This window comes from Emydura macquarii, unplaced genomic scaffold (assembly GCF_026122565.2).
Source record: "Emydura macquarii macquarii isolate MOO-44397 ecotype Brisbane River unplaced genomic scaffold, CSIRO-AGI_Emac_v2 contig_2897, whole genome shotgun sequence".
NCBI lineage: Eukaryota > Metazoa > Chordata > Testudines > Chelidae > Emydura > Emydura macquarii.
Genome location: NW_027133034.1, coordinates 29558048 through 29582403, shown reverse-complemented (window position 1 = coordinate 29582403; position 24356 = coordinate 29558048). Strand labels below are relative to the sequence as shown.

At 40.1% G+C, this 24356-nt stretch overlaps 1 protein-coding gene across 7 annotated transcripts in view; it reads right to left on the bottom strand.

Annotated features, from left to right (window-relative positions):
* PJA2 (praja ring finger ubiquitin ligase 2) overlaps positions 1–24356 on the bottom strand; it is an 84589-nt gene that overhangs the window by 8732 nt on the left and 51501 nt on the right. For 5 of the 7 annotated variants that reach the window (XM_067569276.1, XM_067569277.1, XM_067569278.1 and 2 more), the window contains 2 exons: positions 17008–17193; positions 14387–14498 (listed from right to left, as the gene is read on the bottom strand). In XM_067569276.1, coding sequence (XP_067425377.1) covers positions 14387–14498; positions 17008–17193 — 298 coding nt within the window. Of the gene's footprint in view, positions 1–1213; positions 1346–1432; positions 1475–9465; positions 10483–14386; positions 14499–17007; positions 17194–24356 lie in introns of those variants that run through there. The other 2 variants (XM_067569280.1, XM_067569279.1) reach the window with 2 other exon arrangements.

Genomic DNA, 24356 nt, shown 5'->3' with positions numbered 1-24356 from the left:
CAGCGTTGTGAAGACGCCACAGTACATCAACGTAAGTACATTGACTGAAGATATGCAAGCTATTTTATGTATCTTTGTGTATCTCCTGTCAACTGCCACCAGAGTAGACTTGCCTTTAGAATGTCCATCTCCACCTTTAAACAGGGAGAAAGTTTACAGAACCTAGTCCAACATTCTAAAGGGTTAGAATTGGTCTAATTTATGTTCCTGTGTAAGTTATTATCTTTGAGTGTTAATCTTAAAAAGTGTTTAAATCTTTAAATGGAGTATTACTTAACAGTTTTAAGCTGGAAAACATCAAAAGCAAAAAATGGACTAGACACTGGTGAAACCACAAAAATAAACATCTAAAGGGTGCTGGGAGGAATTATGGTTCATTTGATGCTTCCCCCCAAGCCCAAATATTAAAGAAGTCCAAAGAAATGTCCATTCTGAAAATAGGAAATTTAGTAGAGTATGTTATTAAAAACAGTTCATGAGAACACCTAGGAATCAACCTCAGGCAACTACTTCCTCCCCTGAATTACGCATTTCCTAATTATTGCTTATTTTCAGTTTTTCTGTACCTCCTGTCTATAGACTTCCAGCCAGGTTTCCCAGCAATTTCTCTTCTCATCCACCTATCTGGGCACGCAACCCCCCTTGTACTCTGAAATGAGTAGGAGGAGGAAATACCGGCACTTGTTCTACAGTTTAATTAGAAAAGATGGAAAATTATTAGAAATGGTTTATAAGATTATTAAATTTGCTGGACACAGAAGTGGGGCTTTCTTTGACATTCAGTAAGATTCTGGAATCTATTAATAAACAATCTGGCTAATCGAACAGTTAGAGTGGAGAAAAAAATGGATAGAAACATGCTTAATTGTGACAGCTCTGTCTTTCCCTTTCCCAGAGTAAGATAAACTTGGATTTTTGCAGCACTACAGTTTCTCACCTCTTTCAAGTGCTCCTTAGCTACAGCAAATTGGTTATGTGGGGTAGAGAGATTTTCTGAATAACTTCTGACCTATAATAGACTTAGATAAAAGTTATGTTGTCACAGGTGAAAGATATCTGGCTAATGAATTTCCTAGCTCAGATAAAGAACATGAGAAATTTTGGGAAGATTGAGGAAGGGGGTTTAAATAAATTACCATCACTGGAAGAATAAGTCACACTATCACAAGACAAACAGGATTTTATTTATGATATAAAACCAACCCTACCAGTTTCTCAAATATAAAAAAATGGTACATAATATTTCAAGTCAGTGGTTAACCCCACATGCAAAATGGTGCCATATTGTGATACTCCTGAACACATCATTGTATTCTGACAGGGAGCAGCCAGTCTGCCTTTCAAGCTACAGAACAAATTGATATTATTACTAGCCCATATTCAACGTATTTCCTACATTCCCTATATGTAGATAATAAGAAATTGCTGATACCTGTAGACGGTGATAAGTCATTTCCATGAACATGCTTGTTACCTGAATTTGAAAAGACTCAGGTTAGTGAAGGGTACAGGATTCTTAACTGTTTGTACCCCAGAATATGCTAGCCTAAAAGATTATTTTCTGAAAAATGTAATTCCAGGTTGAAATGTTCATAGGCATTATGACAGTGGTCAAATAGGAGAGAAAACCTTTGTAACATTATGCTAGTATTTTGAGAAATGTAAGTCATTCTATTTTTTTTTAATTTAATTGCTTCACATCCATTTTAGATTTTCCAGTTGCATGATGTATCATTTAAAGGCTCTGTCTACAGTGGCCTGAAAGCAAGATAAGGAATGATTTAAACTTGGTTTGAAAACATTATCAGGAACACTGATTTCTAGCCAGTGTGGGATGCGGCCACACGTGTTCCACAGTATCCTACTCCAGATAGCTTGCCTTAACTTAAGTAACACTAGCCAGCTAAATAACATTAGAAACCATCTTCTAGAACCTTTGTAAGAGAATTTAAAACATGGTTTCTTAACGGTTTCTGGATCAGGTTAGGTTCCATCAAACATGGGATCTTAGTAGATCAAAATCCAGACGACATCTGAATGAACAGTCCTTTAGGTGTCACAGGTTTTCAGTCAGTTTCCCTTTAAAGTTTCTGAAGGAATGTACAAAATTCTCTCTAAGTAAACAAAGCCATATGTTCAATAATCCTTGCTGATTTCTGGTCAATTTTTGTAACTATCTTGAAGCTGGGAGCACATCTTGAGATCTTACTTAAAACTCCTGTTTTTTCTGGTGCAGTCAAATAATACAGGTGTAGGTATTTTTGCTATTTGGGAAGTCTCCTCACCACTTTCAACAGTTTCTGAAAGCAGTAGAACAGCCTAGAAAATATTCTGTACTTTTGCATGTAGTAACTATGCAGAAATATATAGGATGCTCTACTGCTGAGAAATCTTCCCAGTATAGCTAGACAGTAGAGGGTCAGGGTCTTAACATATCTGTAAGATAACACGACCAGAGTTTAAACATTTCTTACAGTGATCCAACACAGTAAATCTGTTCTTTAAGACAATGGGGTAGCAAACAACCACCATTAACATATGCCAGATTCTCAGTTCAATAAAAAAACAGATACAATAGACATAATCAAATCAGAAACTGAAAAGATCCATTTTTCATATTGCTTCATGAGTTTAAGTTTGGAAAGGAAGGGCCATTGATATCAGGCATACTAAAAGGAAGAAGCTGTCAGAAAGACAGATGGGCAGAAGTGCATCTGCGTCAAGTTATAGAATTTAAGGAAGAGATCTATAAAAACATGACACCTACGGTCTCCCCCTCAATTACTGGAAATGCACATCTTAGATGGATATGTCAATACAGGTTTCCCAGTGATTTGCATGGATTGTTATTCTTTACATCATAAAATGTTTAATGCAAAGATGTAAGTGTATATTAGGACTCAAAATCCTCAAATTTATCATATTCATTAGGCTCAGTTATTAATGAGAATGCTGAAATTTTTGTGTTGGTTTCTTGCCTTAACAAGAGATTATAGCCACTATTATAATAAATCAGGTTCTCTGTAAGGATGTTAATTATGTGTGAAAGTTTGCTTCCTTTCATATTGTGAAAGCCATTTTCCCTCCAACCTGGAAAGCAAATATTACACATGCAGGGTTGATTCTTGGCATTAATAAAATCAGGACACGATTGTGGAATGACTGTTCACTGATTTAAGGTAAAGAGTCATTCATACAGCAACAGCTAGAACTATTCTGTTAATAATAAAGAGGACACTGACTGGAGAAGGTGCAATAGATGGGAGATGGCATTCAAGTTTCAAACCTATCTCCCTATATGCTCCATATAAGCTATTTAGTAGTTTACACATTTTTTTCCTCCCTAAAGTAGCTGTATTTACATTAGCTCTACACATCTGCTTATAGATGCAGAACCATCCTGATGCCCTTGATAATGACACAAAACCAGAAAAAGGTGTTGAGATTTTAGCAAGAGAGAGATCCAAATCCAGACTTCATCAATGCTCAGTTAATGATATTAGGTCCAAATTGTATCAAGATTTGCAACGCAATAAAGAATTGCTCACTTTGCTTAACCAAAAGCATACAGTCCGTACCTTTAAAAAGTGACTTTTATTTACAAATGAGAATGATAATACCCCACAATAGGGTAGTGTAGAATTGTAGGAAGTGTAGAGAAGTGATGTGTGTACCAAGTATCATAGGTGTCAACCAGTTATTAAAGTCATCTATGATGATTTGAGACATCCAACTGGGCATTTATGTACTGCTGACAAAAATCAATTATATCAGGCTTTTTTGCTTGGCATAATATTTCAGAAAACCAAGACCTAATTTTAAGCACTAGTATAGTCTAAGAGAATGGTCTTCCCCCCCTTGTCCAATACCCAAATTGACTGGATAGGACTTGTATCACTCTCAGAGACTAAATAAGAACTTGTTTACAGTCATCTGTGATTTATTAAATGGACAGAATGCTCAACAGCTCCCAATGATACTACCATAATTACAGCAGTTCTCTCAATCAGGCTTACAGCCCCTGAGGATTGCCTTTACATATGCAATTTGATGGAGCTCATGCTTTTCTTCCGATAGAAGAGCTTAAGTTTGTTGCAGACTAGTGATAAGAAGAAATTTCTTGTAGGCTCAAGACTCCCAGTCTTCTGGTCAGGTATAAACATAGGAGTATGAACACAGACAGGACAAGATCTGGCAAATATAACCAAAAAAGGATTCGCCTTCTTCATGCAGGCTCCCCTATTTCTTTGAAGAGAAGCCACTCAGTCACCTCTGTCCCCCCAAGGGGAAAGAAAACCTGTGAATAGGGAAAGGACTGGAACAGGTAAAAGGGGGACATGCACTTCTCACATATACCACAGAAAAACTGTAGCCATTAACTATTCTGCAGCTCCCTGTGCACGTGGGTACACCCCTTAAAGAGCAGTCATGACAGCAGACATGTTGTCAAGGATCTTTGTAGATCTGAGCAGTAGAGGGACTGGAGCAGATGCAGAGGTATAACTTTTGTTTGGATGGTCCTGACTTCTTGTGGATCTTAGAGAACCTAGATGGCCTGGGAACAGAATCCCTGCTGATGCAATGGAGCCAAATCTTGTCCCATGACGAAATTATTTGAAGAAAAATGTGAAGGATTCTCTTGGGTTTTTTCATCTCTCAGATCTCCTCCCACGGCTACTACCAGGAGAGGGTTGAAGAGGCCCATGATCCATATATTAAGGGAGTGGGCTCTAGACATAGATTTAAAAAATTGTCCTCGGTATTATGATTCCTTGTGTAGTATAACAAACAAGTCTATTGAGTTCACACCTTTGAACTAATGACTGGTAGTCAAATGGTGTTACTCTTGCATTTACAGCATCATATGCCAGGTACCCATTGCAACAATTACTTTACAACAATACATTAAATATCTAAAAGCACAATTTAGCTCTTCTTTTATACAATGCAATCTAAAGTTAGGTGTCTAGGAACATAGGATTTGCCATACTGGGTCACACCCATAGTCCATGTAGCTCAGTATACTGTCTGACAGTGACCAGCATCAGTTGTTCAAAAGAAGGTGAAGAACTGGATAGTAGGCATGTGTGGGATAATCTGCTCCTCACATTAGGTCTCACCCTGACCTCTAACATTTAGTAAATCTTGTGCGTCAAGGCTTTAGCCAATCTCTATCTCTTCCAAACTTTTTATGATCATGCATTATAATTCTGATTAATTGTACTGAGATATAGATTATCCAATTCCTTTTGACATTTTGTTAAATTCTTGGCCTCAATAATATCCCATGGCAGCAAATTCCACAGTTTAAATACAGATTGAGTAAAATTTTTATCTATTTTGAATTTCTTATCTTTTAATTTAATCGAATGTCCTCTTGTCTCATAACACAAGAACAAAGGAACAGAAGTTCCCAATCCACCTTCTCTAGACCATTCATTATTTTACATATTTGTATAATGTCCCCTTACTCATCTCAAACTTTTCAGTCTCTCTTCATATAAGAATTTCTCCCTTTCCTTTGAGCATTCTTGCTTTCCTTTGAACCACATAGTTCTGCAATATCCTTTTTGAGATGTGGAGACCAGGACTGCACACGTAGTTCCAGATGAGGTTGGATCACTGATTTATATAAAACCATTATAATATTCTTTGTACTATTCTCAAACTTTTTTTTAATGCATCCTAACATTATTTTTTAAACTGCAACTGCATATCAAGAATTCTTCACTCAACTGTCTACAGTGATGGCCAGGTCGCTTTCTTGAGTTGATATAATTGACTTATAAACCTGTAAGGTATATGAGTTGTTTAATTTTTTCTTTACAATACGCATTACACTTATTGACAGTGAATTTTTTTTGGCCATTGTGTTGCCTTTTCACCTAGTTTATTTAGGTCTCTCTGAAATTCCTCACAGTCCTCTCTGATCTTGACCAGCCTAAATCACTTTATGTCATCTACACACCTTCCCATACACTCCCCTCTCCAGATCCTCAATTAAACTACATGGGATCTCAAAATCTTATTACAACAGGAATCCCAAGCTGGACTACATTGTTGAATTTTAGTTTTGATGTAAGAAGGGAAAGTGCCAAAAGTTTAGAGCAGTACTCTGTATGATGCTATAGAGTTCATCTATTATCTTCCACAACAAAGTAATTAAGATTGAAAACATTGCCACAATCAAAAGCAGAAATATATCCTGTACCACTGTGAGATCAAGAGGTGAAAAGAGAGAAATATATATTTAGAATTAGGGTTAAGCAGAAATAATTTCTGGGCATGAATCCTGGCATTACTGAATGTTTCATACTAAGATTGTAAATATAGAGAAATTTCCAATAGTCCTGGAACAGTTTGAACAGTATATATATGAACGTATGATGGCTCTCATTATTATTATTTCATTGGCTGGAGATTAACTTCTTTTAATGAGGAACAGCAAAGTAATTTTTAGAGCCCATTATTTGTTCCCTAGGTAGATACTTACAGACTGGCATCAAGTCACCACATAACACACTCTTTCTTAAGATAAATAGATTGAACTTCTTGAATATCTCCTTTAATCATTCTTCTGGCTCTTCTCTGAACCCTCTCCAATTTATCAGCTTCTGTCTGGAATTGTGGACACCAGAACTGGACACAGGCTGTGTCTACATTACAGAAATTTGTCAACATAAGATGTTGACTTTCAGCCACCATTATAGTGGTGGCTGATGTCCACACTGCTATCCTTGCGTCGGTGGAACCATTAGAACCACTTCCATCGACCTAAGGGGCAGTATGGGGAGAGCTGCAGGGAACCCACAGGCTCCTGGCTGCCCCACCACCACTACCGATCCCAGCCGGGGCGCGCAGGGAGTTCCTAGCTTCCAGGCGGGAGCCGGCTGCAGCCCCCCCAGGCTTGCCCGGTCCCAGCCCCTGGCTACCAGAGGGGCTGTAGCCACCCATGCCATAGCTGCAGCCGCCCTCACCTGGGCTGCCAAGTGACTGCAGCTGCCTGTGGCTTGCCGGCACCCGGGTTACCAGTGGAGCTGCAGTCGCCTGCGCCAAAGGTCACAACCGGGTGGCACCTACTCATGGCTTCCCAACTGGGCTGCAATTGGGGCAGCAGCAGCCCAGCTGTGAGCCTGGGTATGGGTGGCTGCAGCCCCGCTGGCACCTGGGACGCCACCAAGCTGCGGGCAGCTGCAGCCCCGCTACCACCCAGGATGCTTGGAAGCTGTGGGTGGCTGCTGCCCCGGGATGCAGAGCAGTGAAACTGACAAGTATAACAGCCCCTTCACCGCTGTAAGGGGACACAGTGTCTACACTGACACTGAGTCGTCCTATCTCTGCCGACAAAAGCCCTGCACCTTTTGTCAAGGTGGTTTTATTTTGTCAACAAAACAGGGCAGTTTTGTCGACAAAAGGGTGGTTGCAGTGTAGAACAGGTCACAGTATTCCAGCAGCAGTCGCACCAGTGCCAAATACAGAAGTAAAATAATACCTCTCTACTCCTAGTTAAGATTTCCCTGTTTATGCATTCCAGGATCACATTAGCTCTTTTGGCCACAGCGTCACAGTGGGAGCTCATGGTCAGTTGATTATCCACTACGATTCCCAAATCTTTTTCAGAGTCACTATGTTCCTGGATAGGGTTCCCCATCTTGTAAGTATGCTCTTTGCTCTTTGTTCCTAGATGTATATATTTACACTTAGTCCTATTAAAACACATATTGTTTGCTTGTGCCCATTTTACCAAGTGATTCAAGTTGTTCTGTACCAGTGACCTGCCCTCTTCATTATTTACCACTCCTCAAATTTGTCATCTGCAAACTTTACCAGTGGTGATTTTACGTTTTCTTCCAAGTCACTGATAAAAATGTTAAATAGCATAGAACCAAGAACCAATTCCTGCAGGACCCCACTGGAAACCGATTAATGCTGGACCCCATTGGACCTCTTTGATGATGATTCCTCATTTGCAGTTACATTTTGAAACCTATCAGTTAGCCATTCCATAAACCGCTTCCATTTGTCCAAATGAATAGATCTAACAGAGGGTTTTCTACTGTTAAGTAGCGCTTGTCTAGCCGCTTCCAAAAAGCATTTCTCCACTTTGTCTAGCCATGCAGCATCCATACCAGGAAGTGCAGTCTGTCCAGCGCTGGATACCAAAATCGACCATGGTGCTGAGTCAGTAGGTAGGTATAAATCCATTCAATGTGTGCCATGTTCATTTTATATCATTCCAGTTTCTTAATCAAAATGTCATGCAGTACCAACTAACTATCTTTTCTTCTTTGAGTGTTTGCAGATCAGGTGACTCACAAGCCAAATCAGTAGAAGGTAGGAATCAGTCTACTTAAAGAACTGCAGAACTGCCTTCCCAAAGTTTGCATCTGATCTAAATGCAATAGCACAGTGTTCGGTAAAAGTATGTACTGAAAACCAGATAGCAACCCTGCAAATGTCCAATACAGAAACATTATTGAGGACTGTGATTGATGTTGCTTGAGCCTACTTGAATAAGCCTGTAACCTTTGGGGAGGCGTGGCCTGAGCTACTCTATATGCCACCTTAGGGCCACTTTGTCTTTGAAAAACTGAGTATCTGAGGGCTCTCTCATTAAAGCCTGCAGCTCATTTACTCTTCTTGCAGATGTGATAGCACATTGGGCACAGTAGAGACAGAATATAAGGTTGCCAGGGGTTCAGATAGAGTAGGGCAGCCAGGTCCCATAAATGAAGCACTTCTTTCACTGAAAAAGGTGAATGATTCTTTTTAGAAATCTCGCTGACAGGGAGCATGAGAAAATTGGATCACAAGAGGATGGAACACCAAGTGGACCCTCAAGGAGCTGAGGAAACAGACCAGTGGACTGAAGGTAAAACAGGTACTCCAAAATGTCCTAAATGGGGGCTAGCATTGGTTGAATCCCCCTGGTTAATGACCAAATCGAAAACCGCTTCCACTTGTCCAAATGGGTAGCTCTAGCAGAGGGTTTTCTATTGTTGAGTAGCGCTTGTATAGCCACTTCCAAACTGCATTCCTCCACTTTGTCTAGCCAAGCAGCATCTGTGCCAGGAGGTGCAGTCTGTTCAGTGCTGGATACCAAAATTGACACCATGGTGCTGAGTCAGTAGGTCGGTATAAAGAAGAAGAGATATTGGATCAGGGATTGAACAGACAGTTCTCTGACCTCTTCAGTCTAACACTCTCCCAGCCAAGCTGGAGCAATGAGCATTAGTTTGGCATGATCCAGCTTCAGACTGAGAAGAAACTGAAGAATAAGTGGGATTGAGGGAAAGGTATACATGAGTGCTGATCTTCAATTCAGACGGAAGGCGTTGGTTAATGAGCCTAGAGCGAGACCTGCTCAAGAGCAAAACTGAGGGCACTATTTGTCATCTTTCATTGTAAAGAGGTTGAGAGCAAGAATGCCTCATTCTGCAAAAACGGACCTCAGCACACTCGTCTTCAGACCCCACTCATCATCCTGGGAGAAATACCTGCTAAAGTGATTGGCCAAGTGATTCTGGATCCCCAGTAAGTGAATGGCTGCTGGGATAATTTTCTCCTTGATGCAGAACTGCCAAAATTGAATTATCTCCTGACAAACCTGGTTGGAGTAGTGTCCCTTCCTGCTACACTGCAGTGGTGCTGTTCAGAACTATGTGAACCACTATCCCCTTATTCTGTGTCCAAAAAGCTCTGCACATATTGTAAATGGGTTGAAGCTCCAGGATGTTAATATGAAGGGAAGAGTCTTGTTCTATCCACCAAGCTCGAACCTTCAATGTCCCCAAACGTGCTCCCTAACCTAGTACAGAAGCATTGATTTCTGTGGTCCTGACCAGAAGAGGACGGGCAAAGGGAACACCCTCACTCACACTGATCTGATCTGTCCACCAATCTAGGGAATCATGGACAAGCAGTGCCACTAGCACTAGGCCAGCCAGTTACTGACAATCTGGGTGATAAACCAACTTCAACCAGCCTGACAAGGATGAAGGTGCAATCTTTCATGCTGGACCACGTAAGTGCATGACATCATTTGGCTTAGCAACCTCAGATATACATGGTATTGTAGTTGCAGGGTGTGAGCAGAAAGAGAGGCACAGGTGATTAATTGCTTGAAATTGTTCATATGCCCTCAAACTTGATTTTTTCGTTGGTGTTAATGCTGCCATCCCTTTGTCCAAAATCAGATCCCAATGACTGAAAAGATGCAATATGAACACTGATCATGACCGAGGATTTGGTCTCTGGACTTGCCCTTCACTAACCAATCGTCCAGGTACAGAAAGACATGAATTCCTCTTTTTCCAAGATACGCTACTGCTACTATAGTCATGCATTCGATAAATACCTGTGGAGCCGAGGACAAGCCAAATGGAAATAGTGTACCGATAATGCTGACCTCTCACTACAAATCTCAGAAATCTCCCTTGCTGCCTCTGTTGTCCTCTGGAGACTGATATCACATAAGGTCACCTAGGGGAGACGGTAGAAGTTTTCATTACAAGTGCTCATATCGCAAACAACAGAACATGTGATCCCCTATCCGGAAACCTGGTCCGTCAACTACAGTTTCCCTAACATATCAGTGGTTTGGTGGCAGGGATCGGCGTTGACCTCAGAATCTGCAAGCCCAGGGCAACTACTACCAGCAGTGTTAAGAGAAGGGAGAACGGGTTTCCTCTGCTCTCTCATGATCGCAAACCCCAACTCCCTGGACCTGCCTCAGACAAAGAATGCACTTTGGGAGGCTTAATGCTGATCCTGTCTCCAAGCAGCATCCATGCTGCTAAGGGGACAGGGCATTGCCCACCTGCGCTCCCGACGTTGGTTGCACACGGGTTGCAGCTCAAGGCCAATCGCCCATGCCCCGGCCCATACTCACCATGGCTGGAACAGCAAACCAGTTCATTGAATAGCTAGGGATATTGATTATGTTCTTGCTTGCACTTGAGTATAAGAAGGTGAGTGATTTTTAAATAGAAACTCTGTACTAGATCCAGGGTATGCACGATAATGGTAGTTTTGTATACCAGCTCAGAAAGCACATTACATGGGTAGGGGGGTAGCATAAAAGTAAAGTTGTAAGGGAAGTGAAAAATAGAGAGCAGCCAAGTTTATCATCTTTGTCACAGTGGATGCACTGTATAGTGAAGTGTTTTTATACTATCTGACATTAAATGTAACTAGAATGTTGACTGTAACTAGAATATTAAGCTGAGACTTAACCTTAAGGAGGGTAACCTCATAAACAAGAGAGCCAAAGTAAGAGCAAATCCAGCCATACCAATAAGGGGAATAGAGGAAAGGGGATAGAAGGAAGTGGTTAGAATGGCTGCCTTGTGCTTTGCCTGCCTTGCAGTAAAAAGCACAGTCTTCAGCACATCCTTCACACCAGAGGAGAGGCTTTCACAGATTAGAAGAAGGAAAAAGAGAACATGTGAGAAGAGAACATGTGATGAAAAACTGGACTTGGAGAGCATCCCAGGAGCATGAGCGTGTCACAGAGGATGGTGTGTACTATGAAAGACCATCCGGCATGTCGAGGTGTCTGGTTGAGCTTCAAGAAAAGCAGCTTCAGGCTAGACTGCCTCTGCAACCTCTGTAGAACAGCCTGCAAACATCTCCCTATTCCCAATTCCCCTCCCCCAAATGTTCCAGGAGACATGGGGGGAAAGGTGCAGTATCCCTTCCACTCAACACCAGGGGAGGGTAATAAGAACAAAAGGCGACCATTCAAAGATCTTTGATAGACAAGACTTCTGTGCTTTCTTCACAGACAAGCTGACTTGGTGTGATAAAATTGGGAGGGAAGAAACCATTTACTCAAGGTTAAATTATTTTTCTGCTCTTTCAGTTTCTTTCGGTTTGTGCAACAAAAGTCAACCTTTCGAGAATGAAATACTCTATTTTTTCCAAGCATGGAGGTTTGGGGGTCGGGGATGAGGAGAGGTTCAGGGAAATTGATGCACCGGAGGGGATGGTCTGGGAAGGCACAACATACATAAGTGGCACACATTATTATGGCTCATTACTGAAATGGGTTTTCAAAGCCTCCTAGAGATGCAGAGCTCCTTGCTGGGCTCTTCTTATTGCCCTCGGAACTGGCTGCTCAAAATTAGGTGCCAGCCTTTCCACCTCCACGCCCCACCCTGCAGAAACTTCTCTCCCTTTGCCTCACAGATATTATGGAGCTCACAGCAAGCAGCGATAGCAATGGGGATATTGCTTTCACTGAGGTCTAACCTAATAAGCAAACTGAGCCAGCAACCCTTTAAATGTCCAAAGACACATTTCACCACCATTCTGCATGTGCTCAGCCTGTTGTTGAACTGCTCTTTACTCCTGTCCAGGTGGCCTCTGTATGGCTTCATGAGCAATGGGATCAAGAGGTAGGCTGGGGTCTCCCGGGATCACTATTGGCATTTCATCATCATCATCAATTGTTATTTTGTGATCCAAGAATAAAGTTCCTGATGCCAGCTTTCTGAACAGACCTGTGTTCCTAAAGATGCACAAGTCATACACCTTTCCTGGCCATCCCATGTTGATGTCGATGAAATGTCCCGTGATTGACCAGCATTTGCAACACTGTAGAAAAGTGGTCTAGTGCCAAGATAGGGATGTGTGTGCCATCTATTGCCCCACTGCAGTTAGGGGAACCCCACTGCGGCAAAACATTCCACTATGTCCTGGACGTTGCCCATTCACTATCCTTCTTAGCAGAAGTCGATTAATGGCCCTGCACACTTGGATCGCGACAGCTGCCACGGTGGATTTATGGACTCCAAATTGACTCCCCACTGACTGGTTGCAATCTGTCATTGTAAGTTTCCACAGAGTGATCACCACTCGCTCCTTCTTTGTCAAAGCACGTCTCATTTTAGTATTGATGCGCTTCAGGGTTGGGGAAAGCTCTGCACAAAATTCCTGGAAAGTGGCCTTCTGCTTTTGAAAGTCAGACTGTAACTCAGAACGATGTGATCCCACAAGTCAGTGCTTGTCTCCCAGGACCAGAAATGGCGCTCTACCGTGTTCAGCTGCTGCATGACTGCTAGCAGAAACTAGGAATTGTTTTGTTCTATGGCTTGCTGCAGGGCTGCTTGAAGGACATCACAATGTTCTGTGTGGGGGGGCTCCTGTCTCATCTCCGGAAATAATGCAGGATAACGTATGAGATGTCTGTGATGCTCACAAAAGTGCACAGCTGAGTGTGCTCCATGCTTCTCGGGCTATGATGTATGTGCGTTTAAGCCAGGCTTTCAAAAAAGGTGCAAAAAAATATGGGTTGTTTGTCACTGATATCATGGGAGGTTAAAGCCATGTTCCCATTCCACACTGCAACGTTTTGGTTCTATGAGGCATTGAAAGCCTTTCCCAAACCCCTCCTGTGGCTAGTTGCACTGTGGGAATAGCTATCAATGGTGCGCTGCTCTCTGTACCAATGCAAGCGGTGCTAGCAAAGACAAACTCCACCAACACAATGAGCATGGTGAGGACATGCCCAAATGACTTAATAACTACACTGACTGGATGTTGACTTAACTTTGTAGTGTAGACATGCCCTCAGTCTTCTTGGTGTCATCCAATATTAGCTCTCCCTCCCTGCTAAGTAGGAGACCTATAACTTTCCTGTGTCTTTACAGAAGCTCTTCTTACTGTCTTATGTCCCTTGCTACGGGTAACTGATTTTGTACCTTAGCTTTTCTGATTTTGTCCATACATGCTTGTGCTATCGGTTTATATTCATCCTTAGCAATATGGCCATGTTTCTACCTTTTGTAGGATTCCTTTTTGATTTTCTGCTCATTAAAGAGCTTATGATGGAGCCATACTGGTCTCTTAATATTCTTATCTTTCCTTTGCATTGGGATAGTTTACTATTGTATTAAATACTGTTTCTCTGAGAAACAGTCAGCTCTCATGAACTCCTTTTTCCTTTATTTATTTATTTCCTCACCCACCAATTCTCTGATTCTGTTCATGTATGCTTTTTTGAAGTTCATTGGCTGTATTCTGCTGCCCTTGGTCCTTCCTTTTCATAGAATTATGAAATCTGTCATTTCATGATCACTTTCACCTAAGTGAATCACACAGCAAGCGTATCTAGCTCACTGCTTCATACTTGTTTACATCAGCAGAGCTTACAAGAATAAAAAGTAGCAAAAACGTGTGTCATTAAGTGAGCAGATATGACTTTTAACACATAAAAGGACCATATCTGTTGAATACACTGCTGTCATTATCACTCAAAAGAAAAAAAAAACCTGTCTTTAGGCCTCTTTAAATTAGTCTGTAGTTCATGGTGACATGGTTTTAGTAATTTTTAATCTGTTCAGTTTTTATTTTTACACATAGGTAAGAAACCATATTTCAGTACCTCCATGGCCTGTGCCAAGCGCTCCTCCAGAGCCATATACGTGAGAAACTGAGGATCCACATAAGAAATGGCTTGGGCAACTCCAAGGCCATCACCAAATTCATCAAGTAGTCTGAAAACACCAAAAATGCAATATTAGGAAATAGAACCTCCATTTTAAGTGCACCTTTAACAACATTCAATTGAAAAATTACTTGATCTGTCAGATAAAACATGTAAAATCCCTTTTCTTCAACATTTACACCTTAAAACACAAGTGCTGCAGTTCACAATTAAGCAGTAGCCTTAAATTCTGGTTTCATCAGGTACATTGTAAGACCCAAGTTCTTAAATAGACACATGCAGGCAGATGTGCACATCTGCACACACCGAACAGACAAATCCTAATGAGATAGACAAGGTGTGTGAGGTAATATCTTTTCTTGAACCAATATCTTTTATTAAAAGATATTACCTTACCCTCCTTGTCTTTCTGATATCCTGGGACTGACACAGCTACAACACTTTGTACAAATCCTAATGAGTGCATAAAAAACTGGGTTTGTATATGTCAATTGGAGGATGTCTGTGCATCAATGAGGCCCGTGGCCATTTGAAGATTTTATTCTTCATGTCTCTGCATACAGATGTTCAGACAGACTAAACACAATGTGTCTATACTTGGTCAAAAACATTTACTTCTATTTTAAGTATGTGCACTCTGGAACAACCTCATATCAGGTTTCTGCCACAATTTCTCCATGGCATTTATATCTGACGCTTTTCTATATTATGCTTATTAAAAATAAAAGCCATTCATTTTAGAGCTTTTTATAATTTCATCAGAATAATTTAGTGACAACACTTTGATATGAGTAGATATTGTGAGATGCAGGTATGGGCATTTGCTAGGTACAGGAGGATATGCTTTCTATGTTCTTAACACCTCTAAAAGAGATCACCAAATTTTTTTTTCAAAAAATTGAGACAAGATATGAGGTTGTGCCTTTTATGTCTGCATGATGCTGATACACACTCTGAAAATTCTCATCCCTCCCTCCACTCCCAACAACAAAAAAGTTTATTTCCTGCTTATTTTCAACATTAGGAATTCAGGTCCTGTCTAGACTGGAAGACACTGTGATGTCATCACAACAGCCCAGAAAGTGAAAGGCCAACTATTGAGAAGGTAGGATTTGTAATTAGGCTGTTTAAAACTCTGTTTTTGTTCATACTTCTGAATTTCAACACCTACAATTTCTGAATGAAAATTATTTTAAATATTCAACATCTCACCTTCTCAATTAAGGGCTGAAAGTTAACACTATACATATTTAGAACCGTCCCCGCAAAACGGTCCCTCAGCCAAAGCTTGGAAAACCAGACTTGATATTCTTAAGGTTAAAAAAAATTGAAAACAAACACACTCTGTGTCACCAGATTCAGTTATCTGATAGATAAATTCACAGAGTATAAGGCCAGAAGAAATTATTAGATCTAGTATTATTTCCTGTATATCACACGCCATTGAATTTCACCCAGTTAGCCCTGTATTGAGACTAATAAATTATATTTCACTAAAGCATAACTTCTGTTTGGCTGCCTTTCTAGTTTAGCCAGTCTCAATTTAGACAGCAACAGATGGAGAATTCACCACTTCCCTTGGTAGTTTGTTCTACTTGTTAATCACCTTCATTGTGAGAAACTGGACACTAATTTTTAATCTGACTGTATCTGGCTTCAATTTCTAGCTGTTGGTTCTTGTACTGCCTTTCCCCACTAAATTAAACAGCTCTTTGGCACCCACTATTTTCTCCCCATGAAGTTACTAATACACTGTAATCAAGTCACCTCTCAATCTTCTTTCTGATAAGCTAAACAGATTGAACTCTTTAAGTCTCTCATTCTAAGACATTTTCTCCATCCCTCAAATAATGTTTAGGCTTTTTCTGACACGCTAATTTTTCAACTTTCTTTTTAAAATGTGACTAGACAGTACAGTGTTCCAGTATTGGTCTAATCAATGGTGTATGGAGGTAAAGTTCTCTCTCTACTACTTTAATTATCTACGTATTTTGCAATATTTCTAAATAATCTTAACGCAGGAAATGTAAAGAAACATGTTAAACAGCATCATAAAAATGATTTCTATGTGCATAGCCCTGAAAAGATAAATAAGACAAGGTTTATAATGCACATCTAAATCCCTATAATTGCAGAGCAGTAACTACAACAAATAAACCTTTACCAAGATCATACATACTTCAATGTTCAATTAGATTCATATTCTTATGTAATCAAAACTTGTATAACAACATTTATATAGGGCATATATCAACCTGGAAATTAATCCAAAATTACATCCACAGGATCTCTAATTTGAAATAACTATGTGGTACATCAAAACTATCTTAAATTTCAATCTGATCAATATAACATAATATCTTAGTCTTTGTGTTGGAGGAAACAGCACTTATTGTAAGTTAAGCCTGAAACTGCAGTATTGTCAGCTTGTTTAAGCAGTTGGACAATGCTCAATTTGTGGCCTCCTAAACATAGCAAGAAGTATAAGGTGACAGAACAACTAAATACTAATATGATCTCACACAGAGAACCCATCACCTTTATGCACAGATGCATACCTCCACTCCATGTCTAAATCTTCACTCATACTGGAATCATCCTCAAGGTTGTTGTTCCCATCCAACATAAAAAATCCTGGATGCACAAAATGGCTAACTGGATCATTTTCCTCATCACTGCTACTTTCAATTTCTTCATGGTACTGCAGCCAAGGAATCTCTCCCTCCTCCAAAGAGGTCTGTTCCCTGCATACAAATATTAAAGTTGTAACTTAAACAAAATCATTAACAAAGTACATGTAAATAATGGATGCTATTTCCTTTAGTCTCAAGTGCTGTAAATGCACCTTTCTCAGACTCAGAAGAACTAGAATCTGATGATGTCTGCCAGGATCCTAAGACAATAGCTCAGAGAAGTATCACCTGACCCATTCACCAAAAATCAGAGCTCGCTGACAGCCATGGTTCTGTGGTCATGGAATTTGGCTTTTCCCCACAATGCCACAGAAATCAGCATTTTGTTGCAGCCAGAATCAGGCATTTGTCTCCCTGTCCTGCCAGGACCTACTATCCTGTTGTATTTTGCTATACATCTTTCCCTACAAAAGGAGATTATAGTGCATGCTCTTTGAACTGTTCCATGGAGCCGGGAAGCAAGGTGACCAAGAACAGAAGTCCAGCTTACAACAGTTGAGTTGGAGAGCCACAGTTGTAGGTTGGCCAACGGGGCTGTCTGAAGAATAGCACTAAACTGTTCCAGTTCTTTTGCTACTGTTAATACAAGGTAGGCAGAAACAGACACTCCATTTTCTCACTATCAGATTTGTGTATGTTGTTCTATAAAATAGAAATCAGCAAAATCATAGGAAAAATATTATGGATCTAAGGGAAAATCTAAAATTAATATTTTAAATTTACACTTTGATTATTGTCCCAAACTTTGTACTTTTGTACAGGATCGAAAATGATGGGGGGAAAAAAGGTGCTCTGATCATAACCCTTTTGGATTTATTGTGTGAAGTCTAGTCAACATAATAGAGGTTTTAAACAAAAACGTAAAATTGAATTACACAATCGAAAGTACATATATCCAGTCATTAGTATACTGGATTGGAGCTACCTGGATTTGTGACTCGATTTGTAGCATGATCATGAGCGAACTTCTTTTTGTCTCTGTGCCTCAAATGACCTTCACCTGGGATTAATATCTGCCTACTACTAGCAGGCATATTATGGAATTAATTTGGGATATCTGTAAAGTGCTTTCAGATCAAATTTGCTATAGGAGAGAGAAGTGTTATTTCACACGGAGAGAGTTGGATAGTGAGCAATTTAAGGAACATATACATTTCTGTTTTTTTCAGCATCGAATACAGTCTCTGCATGTCACGCTCACTTTTGGCTTATCTTTTAAATATATTTTCATTCCTATTTTGAAAATTGTTGATGGTGTTTGTTTTCCTATACTCTGACTGAATAAGGTGCTTATCCTTGGTGAACTGAAATCTACATTGGTGAACATCTACAGCTACAGATATTAATATACTAGTATATTAGAATACAATAGCTGTTTCATTGGCAAATCACTTGTGAAAACAGCGGATACATTTAATGATTCTGGAATCCAAATATTAAACAGGGAGTGGAAGGAGGTGATACTCTCCCAAGCACCACCCCCAACAACCTAAGAACTACAAACTCCTGTTGCCAAAATGAGATGCTTCACATAGTAAATTGAGAAGATGACCATAATAGGACCACCCTTCTTTCTTGCATGCTTTCATCAGCAATGAAATACTTAAGCTAACATTTAAATTAAGCAGTCCCAGAGTTAGCATGCCATTTAGATGAAGAAAGGATATTCAAAATTCTCAATGCTATTGTTTCCATCTGCCTATAGACCCACGGAGGCAAAACTGCATGGGTTACACTCATTTTCAAGATTAAGTCTAGCCTTTAGAGTGGAGAAGCTTACCTTTTTTTAAATGAAAGCTTAGATTCTGGAAATCAAGACAGAGCCACCTGAGGAAAAGTAGCAGCTCCAACTGCTAGGAGCAAGCCCAATTAAACAGCTGGCACATAACTCATCGTAGTTTGGCACAAAGTAAAATGAAAAGTGTGAAATTTAAAGTCTGTTCCCCCTCATTTTTTGCCATCAGCATACAGTTGCTTGAGCTAACAGGTGCCAATTTCTGGTCTCCTGATACCATTTTATATGCTAGGAGAAGGCTAAACATTGAGTTTTAAGAATATGCTCATCATCTCCGCTCCTTCACAGCTTTATAATTCTGGAGTGACTGCACCTTGAACATCACCTTGAACATCCTGAACACCTTTTTATTAGAAAGGTAGTGACAATTTGGAGGAAGGTCAGAGAAAAATCAACAAGAGTGATAAGGAATTCACTTATAAGTAAAGAACAAATATTTTAAAGGTATAAAAATCAAGGAGAAGGATTTAATTAGGATGGTACAACAGGGATATAACCAAGAGTAATGAGATGAAATCAAAAGGAAATTTTAGAAATCTCAGGAAAAGCTTTTTTACATGAAAATTTAACCTGTGCAATATTATCACAAAACAAGTGGTGGAAACCTTGCAACTTGGGACAACAGGAAATAGGCTGAACAATACATGACTAGTACATGTACTGCTGGATACAGTGTGGCACTGAGGGGGAGGGCAGAAAATACAGTGGACAGGTGGAGTTACAGAAGAAGGTAATAAGTGTTAACATTTGCCAACTGTTACCATAGCATTATCCCAACTGGCCACTAAGGCCATGCTTAGAGTAGGGAAAGAGGTGCTTTCTTCAACCAAGTTAATTCAATTAAGGTAACTCAACTGACAACCCCATGTATCACCAATGCACACACACCTTCAGCTTGATTTTAGCAGGTCGAATTATATGTGAAGTTGAACTAAAAGACGTAAAACTATGTCTACACTAATGTTAGATACCCATTTTCAATAAAGTTGAACTAGCTCAATTGAAAGAACCACCTTTTTGCCTAGTCTAGACAGAACTAAATGTTGATACAACCCTTGCTCACTTTTTAAAAAGAATTATAAATTTTCAATTAATTTCCACTGAAAGGGACACCAAGATTAAACTTGATAAATTCCTAGGACCATAACTGAGAATAAAGCTGAATAAATATAGTGACATCATCTACGTTACTGTTCTTTCAGGTAAGATGGTCTTTAATAGAGTTTAAAGAAATGTAATTCAAAAGTCTATTGGCTCTACACTGAACATTCACTTTGCCAGACAATGAGAGGCAAGGTCTGTAATTGCCAATGATGGGCATTTTAAAAGTGTTTCTGTGATGAAAGATTGGGGTTATGGACCTTCTATCCCCAGAAATACAAAATAGGCCTCATTCCTTGCAAGAACATTAAAAGGAGCCCTTCCAATTGCAGCAGAGGACAGATAGCAGGAAACAACTCAACTGCTGCTATTGCTGTGCCGCTCCTGGAATCTCAGCAGCAGTCGGAGGTGCATGAGTAGGACTCAACATACTACATTACTGGGGTAGGGACAGGAAGACCCTCCAATATCATTGTGATGGGCATCTGAATAGGAGAGAACAGGTACCAACAAAACCACTGAGATGTCACCTGCCTGTGGTCCCCTTCCCACACCAGGCACTAACCCTTCTCATATACCATAGTGGTGATGACAACATAAGAACTTATAAAGAAAAACAGGTTATGTCATCAGGAAAAAGTCAATTCTGTCCAAGATAATCATCCTGGATCTAATTTTCCCCATTCCCTCCTTCCTGTTGCGTTCAGGCTTCTCATTGCAATCTAGTGGTTCCTTTGAACTGTAGAAGGCAGAGTTAGACAAAACAGCTTCTCCCACCTCAGATACACTCCCTCTCAAAAGGGTGATGGTGCTGAAAATATCTCTGACAGAAACAGGGATAGGCAACAAATGTTGGGGAAATAAAGCCCACAGCTCTTCCCACCATACACTACATTTCAAAAAGGTGGCCCTACTGCAGTGAAAAACTGGGGTAACCATGTTTGTAGCAGAAGGGAGGGAGCAGACTCTCTTAATGGCTTTTCATGTGTCTCTGAACCCTGTTCAGTTGTTGAGCCCGGACGGTCGGAGGAGTTGAGTCCCCTCCCGAAGAACTTGAGGGTGAGGTGGGGTGAATAATCGGTGCCGGAGAGATGGCGAGAGCCGTGCTGAAAGTATCTCTCCGTAGAGTCCGAGTTCTCTTCCACGCTCCCGTTAGGGCTCGGCATTAAGCTGGCAGGGACCCCTCATTCGAGGAAAGCCTCTGATTGGCATGTCCAACTGCAACCTCCTCGTAGTGAGAGTCGGTAACTGGCGGAGTCCAGGCTGATTGCGGAGGAAGAACCCCCCCTGCTGTGTGGGGGGGGGGTGGGGAGGGCAGCCCCAACACCTAACTACCCCCCTGGTAAGGGTTAGCCTCCCCCAGGCATGGGTTAGTCCCCCCCTGGTAACGGGTTAGTTTCCCCCTGGAAAGGGTAGCCTCCCCATGTGAAGGGTAATATCTTTTAAATCTATGGAGAAAACAAAAATTTTATTTCATACCGGATTGGCGCTGTACCGGGTTAAAAATGCCTCCGCTACTAGTTTCGACGCCCCGGTTAGTAGTGTTAAATTGATTAGGGGTATTATTCATAGAGCTGGACCGATGCTATCTCCTTATGCTATAGATAGAGTAAAAGATGGAATAGCTGGTTTTATGGATGATTTTAATCTCCAAGTTGGAGAGAAGAGTGTTGTTCGGGAGGAACAAGAGGATTTTAGTGAGAGCCAAGTTTTAGATTTTAATCTTTTACTGATGGCTTTTACAAATGTTTTATATAGTGACCTTAAGATAATTGATTCTAAATCTAGCTTTTATGACAAATATTTAGAGTGCATGCAGCTGATGAGCTGCAACTCTCCCTAATCCCTTGCAGTTGTTATAACACAGAGCTGACAGAGCTGTTAGTGCTCAGGGAGATGTCTGGCAAGACGGCAGAAGAGAAATGGGCCCCTTGGTTATTGATACAGGTATCAACTCCCTCTTCCCTCCATTACTCAGTATATTTTGTGTACGCTGTCTCCCAAGAGTACAGGGTTTGGAGTATGTGGAAATGTAGTCATGCTCACAGACCTTCATGGACTTCCCCTGCTTCACAGGGGCAGCAGGTGGGATTTCTCTCCTACCATTAGGGGATCATAGGGGCCCTTCAATACCATGTTTTGCTTTGGTGTTTTTTGTTGTTTTTTTTTTTTGAAGTGGCAGCCATACCGGCCTTGACACACTTTCTTTTGTGTGCTGCAGATCAGGGAATTATTGAGGGTAACTGCCCTTTAAAGACTGTACTGTGTACTATCCTTCGAAAATACGATCTTCATTTCCAACACATACTAAGAGTCCCAGCTTCTTGGCTATGTAATGTAGAATTGCTTGATTTCTGAAGAGAATGCAGAAATCTCTTTTATGGTTTAGGCAGAAAGGATGCCTATATCTTTATTCCTATTTAGAAAAAAATCCAACATATGAAGAGATGAATCACACTAAATCTCAGCAGTTGTTTGCAACAGGTTACTACATGCTTTGATGCTAGTTAAGCAACACTTTTATTCACTCACCAAGTGTGAAGGCAGAGGCCCCAAACAGACCACCACTAATAGAACTATGTGTATTGTGTGGCTGTTATACACAACACGCACTACTGAACAACTTGACAAACCTCAGACACTACTTTGATGAAAAGCAAAAATTCAGATGGTAAATTTACCATGCCAGAGTGCTTGCACTGTGCTGGCCACAAACCTTGCTTATCAGAAAGGAAAGCTATTCCAAAAACATTGGATATATTCAGATGATTCATTCTTCTATTTCATATAGCAAACACAGAAAAATATAATACACTAGGGAATAAAAGATTATAATCCAATCAGAGTTTGTTGATGCCACAGACCTCAAAAGTGTAATTTGAGTGGCTTGAATGACAGAAAAAACTCCAGAGAAAAACTTGTACAGCCTTGTATTCAATAAGGTAATTAATACACTCTACAGCAAATGTCCTGGGTAAAATTACCTAGTTTTGTTTAATCCATTTCCTTCTGCATTACATAGTCAATGATCTTTCTAACACTATGTTGAATGCTTACCCATCTTCTAACTATGACAGACAATGCAACCCAAAGAAAGGCCATGGCACACTGGGAAGGCACAAAGTCTGGCCAAAAATATAGAATGTTAAGTTAAAATAAAAAACAGTAAATGTTTGAATTTTGTTGGAGTTTTGGATTCAGATTTAACATATTTTAGACAAATACACAGGAAATGCCTTGCCCTGCATAGATCACAAAGGCTAGTTTCACTGTCATTCATGAGCTATTTGTGTTTTTATCAAAAACACTACTTCACCCCCCGCCTGGGCCACCAATAACCCCTAAGAGAAAAATCACAGCTTTATTTAAGAGATTGGATATTATAGACCCCTTCTTAAGCTAAATATCCACATTAGGGTACACTTCTGCAACTTTCAAATCTCACAGACTTTCAACACCTTTAGTTCTTGGTTAATAGAAAAAAATCTTATAACACATGAAGGGGTTAAAATAAAATAACTAAGCAGTATTAAAGTGGATTTATGTTCCTAATATGGTACAATATCTCTGCTATTTACTTCCTCTTCCTGGATTTAAAGCCAATATTTATTAGTACCAAACATCCCTTTATTGCCTGCATCCCACTGTGTTAATCTCTCCATGTTACCTTCCAGTAACTGTCCTCTTCTGTCTTTTCAAGTCTTCTAATTTATTTTTTGTCAACAAATTTGATCAGAGTTGAATTTACCCAAGAAAAAACACTCAACAAAAGACTAGTTAATAGACAAATTCCTGGACACAGAGTCATACAAGCAATCTCCCACAGACACCTATGCCTGAAACTTTCTAGGACACAGATTTACCTCTTACTTCAGTTTCACATGTTTAACCATTGTGACAGAAGCAGCTCTGCAGATTGGGAACTGTTGATTTAGAATATTAACCCCTACACTATTATCGTAACTAATATAGCAGCACTATATAAGCTGTACCAATTATTATAAAAAAATATAAAGATCATCAAACCTCAGTGACTATATTTGGTCACCTATATCCATATTTAGGCACCTAAATCAGAGTGGCATGATTTTTTATTATTTTTTGAAGTGCTGAACACTTGCAACCCTTAAAGTCGGTAAAATCAGGCCATTCTGCTTTAGATGTCTAAATATAGATATAAATTCAGACACATGTTCAAAATTCTGACATATTATTTAACAGGCTAAAAAGAGTCATGGAAAGCCACACACTTTCATCCAAAAAATACAGACCTTTCAAATTTGTAATCTCCCAGGGTGAGTAATGTATTTTAACAGGT